This window comes from Alexandromys fortis, unplaced genomic scaffold (assembly GCF_014885135.2).
Source record: "Alexandromys fortis isolate MF-2015 unplaced genomic scaffold, M_Fortis_MF-2015_v1.1 scaffold_38, whole genome shotgun sequence".
Taxonomy (NCBI): Eukaryota; Metazoa; Chordata; class Mammalia; order Rodentia; family Cricetidae; genus Alexandromys; species Alexandromys fortis.
The window spans coordinates 5,809,654-5,820,568 of NW_026067916.1; the positions used below are offsets into that span (position 1 = coordinate 5,809,654).

Here is a 10,915-nt window from a genome sequence, read left to right on the forward strand (position 1 = left end):
GTTGAAGAATATATCTTTTAGGTTCATCTAAGTAAAACTACGTGGTCTGTTTTCATTTGCCTGTGGCTCTCTGTTTCTAATTTATTACCTACAATTTTTTTCCCCCAACCTGCAGTTGAAACCCGATGAAAGGATCATCAAAACGGACTATGGGCTACTGATCCGAAGCCTGCAGAAGAAGGACTCTGGGATGTATTACTGCAAAGCACAGGAACACACTTTCGTCCACACCGTCGTGAAGCTGACTTTGAATGTCATTGAGAACGAACAGATGGAAAATACCCAGAGGGCAGAACACCAGGAGGGGCCGGTCAAGGATCTATTGGCTGAGTCACGGTTGAGATACAAAGACTACATCCAAATCCTCAGCAGCCCGAACTTCAGCCTGGACCAGTACTGCGAACAGATGTGGTACAGGGAGAAGCGGAGGCAACGCAACAAGGGTGGCCCGAAATGGAAGCACATGCAGGAAATAAAGAAGAAACGAAACCGACGACATCACAGAGACCTGGAGGAGCTCCACAGAGCCGTGGCTACATAGTTCTCTATTTAACTTAAGGAGAAAATTATTTTTCCGGACTGAAAACTACTGTCTTCTGTTTTGTACATCCCTCATTGCCAATCCATGCATGCCTTCCACGGAGCTTCATCTGAATGAGACTCTGTGGTAGATAGGAATTCATCCGGACTAGTTTTCTGAGAACAAAACTTTTATCAGCCAAGTCAAGCATTGTCCTCAAAATTGGAGCCTTACATTTGGAAATGTTTCATATTTGAATTTTAAGTCATATGTAGAAGTAAGCCAACTGAACATCATCCGGTCCAATGGAAGGTGCTTTATTCCTAAGCATGCCCATTAAACATGGAGTTTACAGTGCAGTTGGCTATGTTTTGATGAGCGGCTAAATCATTCCATTCTAGAACAGGTGATCTTGTAGGAATTGGAAGAGAGGCACGAATTAAAACATCTTATGCTAGTGACGAGGAACCATCAGTCCACACTTGGAGTCAGGTATGAGAACTTAGAAAAGTATGTCCCTTCTTTCAGGCCACCGCCTACATCTAGTGCACTGCAACAGTGATGATAGGAAAGTGTATTAATGATCCGAACAAGAGTCCTTGTGATTGGTCCAGAGAAGCAGGTTCACAGACAGAACCTAATGGTTAATGTTGTGTTCTAGAATGCAGAATGCACAATTTCCATTTTAATAACATGGAGAAATATTTTATATAGAGTAAGCGTGGCGTGATGTGTGCACTATATCACAGAAGGGACTTATGAGGCAGACAGTTAAGATAGCCATACATGCTGGCTTTGGGAAAAACTTATATTACACAAGAAGGAAGGAAGCCAAAAACAAACTAGATAGAATGTAACAGAACTCTTTCCACTGGAGCATAGCTATCTCCCAACTTGTAATGTAGCCATTAAAAAAAAATAAAGAGTCTAGATTATAACAAACTGTAAGCAACACTTCGAGTGAAAGTAAAAATTGTAAAGAATTATGGGATGACACTATTTTATTTATAATCAATGTATTTCTGTGTTCTCTTTTTTTTCTACGTATTTATCATATGCTGTATATTGTTTGCATTTATATCGTTATTTGGTCGTAGTTGAGTAAACAGGAGTAAACAATATGTAATACATGCAGAGATAATTAAGTAGATGACCAACAGGGGGAGTGGGACTATATATTTGTTGAAGGAATACATAAGTGCAGAATTTTGACGACGGGAAGGGTTAACTTAACTCTTTGACATCCTTTTCTTGACACAAATTTTCTGAATTCCTGGGGTGATCCATTAGAGTTCAAGCAGCGTTGTTTTAGCAGTTTTACCACAAAGCAAGTCTGTAAAGAAAATGAACAGCATTAATGTGAATACCACTTGCATTTTGTTAGCACGTTTCAAATTCAATGTTCCCTCTGAACATTGCTTCCCTGCCAGTCCCTGCAGAACTCACCTTTCCTTCCCCGAGCACAAAGACCGTAGCCTTCCTCTGTTTGGCCTTTTCACACTCCTTATAGTGTGAAATGAACAATTAGTCACTTCCTCGGAAAGAATGTGGCTTTTTAGAAAACCGACAGACCTTACTTGTTTCTCATGCATTCTACACGCTCTGAAAGAAGTCTGTGAGAAGCCTGTGTGATTAAAGACCAGTGTTAGGGAGTCAATCTCTTTGTCCAATGCAGACTCAGGATCTTCTATTCATTTAATCTGCATTGGGCTCCTATCTCAAAGGCTTCCCAGTTCACTGTGAGGAACTGGTATAAAAATGAATATCTGTAGACGCTTCACTCTAAGGATGAGGAGACGTGAAGGAACTGTCTTAATAAGTGAACCAGAATGAATTGCATCACCAGAAGAAATACATACAAATTCTTGTGCCATGGTTAGACTAGTAATCAAATACCATACAAGGGAGTTTATTTATTAATTTACTGTGAATCCTCCAAACTGATGGCAAACTCAAAGCAAGTCCGAGGGGTCGTGCTTCATTGAAAAATTACTTTCAGATTGCTGTGTATCAGAAAGTAATTCTCAAATATGGACGGGGTTAAGAATTATACAAGGTTCTAATATTTGTACTGACCTCTGAAAATTAATTTTATCTAGATAAGAATATAGAAACCATTTGCTAATTACTTAGCTCAAATGTAATTGTTTCCTATCAACATTCTGTAAATCTATTTTACACCCTTGGTTCAAAATAAAATTTTTGCTGCTTTGAATACAAAACTACTAATGATGAATAAAATATATTATATAACCTATTAGTAAGATTTCGTAAGATAAGGTTATAAAATAAAATTGAGGATGAAGGTTTTAAAAAAACAAATTGTATTTAAACCACATTTTATTACTTGTCCAGAACCCTTATAAGAGTGCAAAATATATAAACTGACAAATGCAATGTTTACCTCCTTAACATCAGAAATAAAACCCTTATTGAAGTGAAGAAAAAGCAGACTATTGCTCACATTTTGAATATTCAAAGATACCAGATATTTTAGAAGAGACTTTAGAACAACCTAGCTATTCATTTTATATATATTTCTTAATCTTCAGTACATGTCTTTAACTTTCTTGTGTGTGTTTTGCTGAATTTTTATTTCAGTCTTTTGTGCTGCTAAATGTAACTGTGCCTTGCTGAACTTATTTGCATTTAATTTATTAGGAATTTTAAGAGTTTGTTTAGAAATGGATAATCTAAAAAATAATTTTATGTAAAATACCTTTTTTTTCTTTCCCAAAGAGCTCAGAATCCTACATTCAGGTCATTGATTGAATTGTTTCAGGAGAAACAGTCAAACTACTTAAAATGCAGAAAGTTATAGGAAAAAATTGAGCAATTTGGAGAAACCACAAGAATTCTCCAGGTATCATTCAGAATTCCAGAATCAGTAAGATTTACTTCTAAAATGCTCTCTGTGATATGGCCACACATTGGGATCTTTCCTGTCTTCCATAGCGTGACTCTTTGTATATTCTTACATTTCTATTCCTCCCGACCTGGGGGCTTCAGGTAGAGAAGAGCAGGAATGACTGCTTGCTGGAATAACTCAACCCAGACTGAGTTCCCAGGACAGCTAGTGTCATTTCAGTCACATGAAAACATAAAGTTAAACAAGACCACTCGGCAAACTGTGATTTTTCTTACACATATAATCTAAGGTGTATCTCACACATTTCACTAAGACAGATGCAAGTGGCCTTGGGAGCCCCCCATCTTCAAAGGATAACATCTGCGGCCCCATTTGTCACATTTGCAGTACCACATCTGTCACGGGGTGTTTTCACCGAAAGGTCTTCGGTGTGGATGATAGGCTTTTTTATATAGAAAGAAATACATATTTTCTTATAGTAGATGATGATCACATTATTACAATTTTCAGTTGGTATGTGAGGTTAAAAAAGCATACAATTTAAAACTCCCAGATTCTGAAAATCAAGAATTGAAGTACAGAAGAATGCACAGTCTTTTTAACCATGGATTAATTATTTTGTAATATAAAGTATTTGTGAAAAGTTTGAACCATCACTTTTTGGGAAAGAAAAATTAGCTTGTCAGAATCCACAGTTTATTTTAATTCTAACATTGTCAGTGGTTAGCAATCAATTTTGAATCTTTCAACTTTAAAAAAAACATAGTCTTGTAGTATAACAGAATTAAAATTATGAAATGTATATTTTGTTTGTATTATAATAAAACATAGGCTTTAGTGTTTGTTCTATTATTATAAACAGTGTTTTATGTATGAATGCTTTCTTTCTTAACTCCAAATATGGCAAGCAGATTTTCTATAATAAATTGAATTAAACAAAATAGGAGAAGATATTCCTGAAAGTTTTTATTAGGTATTTTAACTGTAAGTATGCAATAATATCATTTGTAAAACAACAAAACTTGTCTCTCCCACTTGACACAATTTTATAAACTTTATTACTATATAATTAATTTTTTTTTCTAAAGGGAGCAAAATTACCAGAAGTAACTGGTATTCTACAAGTCAAAGTATAAAAATGCCATCTATGAGTCAATATAGTTTTATATTAGTATATTTATCAAAGAAGTTCAGATGAGACTTTACTGTAGTTTTTCAGATTTATTTTCAACTTGTCATACTCAGAAATTGCATTTTATTTTTGCAAGTAGATGTTTGTACCATATTCCTACAAACATCTAGCTATACTATATGGAAAACTATAAATTTTGAAAAGGTCCTGAAAAATTCAAACCCATTAATAGTAACAAATAATTTGTAAGACCTTTGACTTAGTCTATATATAACAAACTACCATAAATGAGGTAGTTTGTTAGCTAAGAATGTTTTCTCAGGGGCCAGGTGGTGGAAAGTCTTCGTCATTTACGATACTAGTAGATCCTGTGCCTGGCAAGGGCCTCTGTCCCTTTCCATTGTATTCTCATGTGATGGAAGAGGCAAATAAACCCTTTGGTCTGCTTTTAAAAGGGCACAAATCCAATTATCAGGATCCTACATGCATGTTATGTGATATCTTGAATACATTCTGAACATAAAATTTGTTTTGAATTAGAGGGCCGAACTGGCCATTAGCTGACTAAAATTAACCATAGAGGTTTTAGACGACCTAGGAAATAGTAAAGCAGGGCTTAGAGAGGATCTCACTCCATCTGGAAGAAGGAAAGGAAGAAGTAGAAAGTCACTGGTGGCTGCTCCACCGCTTCTCAGATCTATCAGGTTCTTACCCTCATATCTGACTCCTGAGTTTTTATTGATAAAGATTATATAAACGTGTCACTCATGAGTTAACCATAGTGTTTGCTTCTTCATAATACCATCGATTTAGGGTTAGAATTTTAATATCTAAGCTGAGTTCAAGCTAAAGGTAACATTTGCTATGTAGCAGATCTCCTGGTCCTACTTATACGACATTGTTATAATTAAAATCCATGGTGAAGAATTGAGAAAAAGCAGTGGTGACTGTTTGGATCATGAAGATATTTGACTACTCTCTAACAAGAAGATTCTAGAGTGTAGAATTAAATGGAGAATGAAAAATTCTTTCAGAGCATCTGCTGCTTGTACTGCGTGCCACAATCCATTGAGAACCCCCTGCCCAGAAGAGAGAGCTATAAATAAAGGGTCCTCCCATTAGTACAGGAGCTCATACGCTTATATCAGTATGCATCAGTTCTTAACACATATCTTGTTCGTGGATGAAAATGCAAATCATCTTAGAACTGAATTTCTGCATGAAATATATAATTTCTCCATGTGGGGGAATGGATGGAGGATATTTTCAAGAATGTATACTGCAGGATTAATTATAAGAACAAGGAGAGGAAAATCCTGATGCTCATGTCAAACAGAACATATAAATTGAAGTTCAGTCTCACAGTGGATACAGGCGTTTAAATAAGACGTGCTGTGTATCAACAGAAAGATCTCAGAAACATAACTTCAAAGGAAAAAAAAAACTCAAACATTTCAGGAATGCAAACAGAATTTTACAATATTTATCAAGTTTAAAAAAGCAAATGATACTGCTTATGAATATTTGCACTCATATATAAATATTCATATGGTAAGTAGTAAACATATAAAACATTTCTGGTGAAGTTCAGCACTTACATCACACCAGGGTTTCCACTAAGATGCAAAGCAGAGGATACGAATATGGGAAGCTATGTTTTCAGGAACATTTAATTTCTTAAAACATGTCAAAATTCAACACACTGTAATGTTGAAACTTTACTACATTGACTATTGGGTGAAAATCTATTCTGAACATAATTCTATGTATTTGAATAGCTCATAATAGAAAGTAGATTATATATGTAAAAGGAATAGAGACAAATGGTAGATAAGAGGTAAAAAGTCAATAAAGGTACCAATCCCTCCAGAGAAAATTCTTGAATGTTTGAGAAAAGGAAAGAGAAGAAAGAAGCTCATGCAGGAATGCTTGTATTGTAGCCGTGGTTTTGGAAACATGACCTTGCAACTTGAGTTATTCTTCCAACATAGAATTTCCCTCTGACATTTGGCTATTTTACATATGTGTCAGCTGGGACCCCAGTGACATCAGGAATCCAGCCCCAGGGATGAAGCCTTTTCCTAGGTATCACCCTACTCTGAATGCAAATGTTTAAGGCAGGAAAAATCCAGGACTACACATTTAATATGCTGTAAGAATCACAACGATGAGTTGGCAGATTTTAGAATCAAGGCTGATGTTAAAAAGTAGAATAACATTTCCCTGGCTTGCATAGTAAAATATAACACAATCCGTGCTCTTTATGTAACTCAAGGGATGAAAAACCATATCTGTGTTTTGCTAAATATCTCTAAGTGATTTTTTAGATCATTATTTTCTTAAGGAAGGATTCAACGTTGTTTCATTCTAAGTCACAATAAGCATTCTATGTGTAGGACTTGGCCAAATATCCTAAAATCTGTGCTTTGTCAATTTTCTATGTTCTTGGGTCCTGTTGGTAAGAGGTTTACACAGATGAATACATTGTATAAGCTCATATACTCAGGACATGTGTTGCAATGTAAGAAGAACCTAAAACCAGTTTACCACATGGGAAGTACTTGTTGAGAATCAGGAAAGGGGTTATTTCCTGCCCACATACTGCTAACCTTCTAATATGTGGAAACAAATTACCACTGGGCAATTACCTCCAATTATTTAATTATATTATAATTATGTCCCTCTCTTATTGGTTGTTTTGCTATTAAAAAAATAAATAAAAACTATGCCTCCTTCATGGTGATCTGTGTTTGCTATAGTGTTGCAGACATTCGTGGTGGCCAGAGGAAAAGTTAGATTTAAGAATAAGAGCACTTCATTCATGTGTTGAAATTACAGAGAACCAAGCTATAGGGCAACAATTTGCTTAAGAATTGTCTAAGGCTACATTTAATACAATTCTATAGATAAAGACATGTTGTTATTTTTTCTTTTGCACATGGTATAAAGAATTTTATCAATCCCTACAAAAAATAAGCACAAAATGGTGAAAATGACTCCATGATTTCCATGTTATCACTGTTTCACTTACAAATAACAGGAAACACAGTAGGAAAACTTGTTAGGGATGGGAGGTCATGGACTCTTAAGTCTGAAATGTAAAGACAGGTGCTAAGAGACTGTGATTTATGGATCACGGTATAGAAAGTCAAGATTGTTCTGTTGTTTTTGGTTTCTAGATAAAATAAACAGTGTAATAGTGAGCCCACTGAACAGAAGCAAATAGGAAACACAATGTCAATGGTCAAAACGAGCCCTAAATTACAGCACATCTTTGGTTAGTCATTTACTTTCCAGAAACGGATAAAAGTGCTTAAAATGTATGAGTTTTCCCTTCCTTTTCAAGTCACAGAAACCGAAATTCTTAGAGATGCTGTCTCTTCTTTAGATATCGACTTCAATTTCTAGCAACAAACAGCAACTGAACCACGAGGCAAGCAACAAAGGGATTTCTTCAATAGTATTAGGATTCATAATTTAAGAAATGACTAAGGAAAAAAAATCCACCAAATGGAAGCATTTTCTAAAATTCCTCCCGCATGTGCTCCTTTTTAAATCAAATTGGTAATTGATGAAAGTCCATTTTTATTTGAAGCGTTCATCTGTTCTAAAGAGGACAATTATAAAATGGTCTTGCTGTCTTCTCTGTGGTCTCCCCTTTGATTCAGGTGGGCTCGGTGCTATAAACAACCTTCAAACTGATAGACACAAGGTGCATATCATATGTAATGGGTTTTTCTTTATACACAGGCGCTTAATAAAAGCAGTCTTTGAAGGAGGCTCTATAGCTTGGAATTCATGGCACATCGAGTTCTGATAGATATTTTCTGACAATCCTTGGTTAAAGTTTGAATTGTTTTCTTTTTTGCCCTAGTATTCTCTGGTTTGATTTACCTTCAAGGGCACATAAGTTTCAAATAGAACTAAGTGAGGATGCTAAGCAGAAAGAGAGAGAATGAGAAGGAGTCATTGCAGCCATCTGGTTCCCAGGCACCATTTGGAATATATGAATTTCAGTACACCGGTGCCCCTGACACAAATGACCTGGTCAGTCATCAGTAGCTCCCGCTACATACATGAATAGTAGATGCCTCGCTCTAGTGTTTCAACTAGGAAAGCAAGGATTTCTTGTATTAAAGAGAAAATTCTGATTTACAACGAAAAGGAGGTTAGTCTAAGAACAAACAGTACAAATCAATAGGATGTATTTGTTGATAAAAAGGAAATAGAAAAAGTAAGTGTCCTCTTAATAAGAAATGTGTTTTATATGCTCCCCCCCATTTCCTCCTCCAAAAAACCCGCAGATATGTGATGATGTTGGGCTTGTTAGAATAGCTAAAGAGTCAGAAAGTTACAAAAGCAGACAGATTCCAAATGCTACAGTGGAAAATTTTCCAATTTGTCTTTTCTTCGTATTCAACCATTGGCTTTCCTTCCTAGATAAAACTGAGCTTGCAGTAAGTGTTAAGTACACACGGCTTGCTCGCAGTTCATCTCAAGATTAAAAGTGGAAGAAGGTCAAGGGGTTTCAGCTGGTTTCAAAGTGAGCTGATGCCGGTAGGTGGAATCAGAATCCCCTTCCCTGCTTGAAGCTAAGAAAGCTGAAAGGGAAGCCGATGTAAACACACACATTTAGTTACTATTTCTTTCTACCCCAGATGCTTCTCGAGTTCTGTGGCACACAGCAACTTCTAAGAGAATGCTAGGCAAACCTAAACAATATTAAAAGTTTGTAGTCTATGTAAAAAATATTCTGTTTTGTAGTAAGGACCCATGTCACTCTGGAGGAATTTTATTTCAATAAGTAATAGAAGGAATAAAAGGTCTGTCAATCCAGTTTTCTCTTTCCCAATGTGCCCACCTCTATGGTATCTGTTTCCTTCTGATCTATGGCAGGTAGCCTTTACTACCTTTTCTTTTATTGTCTTACCTTGGACTTCACTATCTAGGATGATGTTCAGACTATAAATTCTCTCTGAATCTGATGAAATGTCCGCAACTTCCCTGGTCTATCTTAAGGTCACTTTATGTCTTGGGTTATAGCATTTTCTTCAGAGATAAGTATTAAACTGGTCTTCGAATTACAGTTCTGAAGGAGAGTCAGCTAAATCTCTATAGCACTATTTCTCATGCATTTTTTCTTGTATTTATGCTGTCTCAAAAATATAATTGAATTGGGCATATTGTTCATATTTGAATATTTCCCAGGTTAAATAGTAAAAAAAATTACAGTACATTTCTCTCACTATAAACTGTTAATGTACATTATTTCAGTAAGACCTAATGTGAAATATTATCATGAGAAAGTTTGACTTTACTTTGAACCAAATCTTACCCCTTGCAACTTGACAATAAGCAAAAATAAGCTTTTGAGTCTCATGTAGAAATGAGCAATCCTATTTATTCACAAACCTTGGATCTCTTGTAATTTGTAATTCTATAAGAACAAAACAACAAGCAAAATAATTCAAACTTTCACATTTAATATTTCTTAAATTTTTGAACCTATTTGTAAAGCACTGTTTAGTATATACATTATAAGTACTACTTTATAAAAAACATAAAAAAATATTACATTCCAATGTTCCAATATATTAAAACTTATGTATGATTTGTTGAGTGTACCTGTAAGGGAAAGAAGGAGCTTCACACTGCACATGTTTAAACAATTCATCTTTGTTTCCAAGTTAATCTCACCAGAGGATAGCAAAGCCTGTAGAGAACCAATTCTGGAATCTCATACCAGCTCAGCAAACTGGTAAGGTTCTAAGTTGTCCCTTCCTATCCACCCCAAAGACACTTCATGAGACAATATAAAAATGATGATGTAATAGATTATAGGGAACCAAAAAAAATGAAATTAAACTGGTGAGCAAAGGCAGATGTTAATGTGTGTAGAGACACAAGGACAGTGAATACATAGGGCTATGTATCTTAAAGGCAATACAAAGCAGCCCTTAGAACAACAGAAGAAAATGGCTTTTATTCAAGAAAAATTAAGAAAATAAAAAAGAGCAGAAAGAAAAAACATTTTGTGTTAAATATTAAATAAAACAATGTAAGTGTGATCTAATTGTTATTTATAAGAAACTTAAGAAATATACATTCATCAATTAAAAAATGAAGAGTTCCGAATAGGATTTAAAAATGACAGTGAGAAATTATGTGTGAGAGATTGTTGCCATAGCAAAGAGTTATTGTAAAGCTACCCACTATCACATTCAAGATCTTTTTTTTCCAAAAGAGATGCATGAGTCTACTTAATTTCCACCTCTAAGCCTACACCACGTATAACCAAACCCTAATAGATATCCCTTACCCTGAGGACAAATTTTGTTGGGAGAGGAGACGTTGTCTTCTAGAATTACTTCCAGCTGTCATGGGGACAATGTTA

The 10,915-nt window shown here is 35.3% G+C and overlaps 1 protein-coding gene across 2 annotated transcripts in view; it reads left to right on the forward strand.

Moving 5' to 3' along the window:
- Sema3d (semaphorin 3D) overlaps positions 1–4,340 on the forward strand; it is a 181,204-nt gene extending 176,864 nt beyond the window's left edge. For both annotated transcript variants that reach the window (XM_050139787.1, XM_050139788.1), the window contains exon 18: positions 116–4,340. In XM_050139787.1, coding sequence (XP_049995744.1) covers positions 116–541 — 426 coding nt within the window. In that variant the 3' untranslated portion in view covers positions 542–4,340. The remainder of the gene's footprint in view (positions 1–115) is intronic.
- The last annotated feature ends 6,575 nt before the right edge of the window (positions 4,341–10,915 follow it).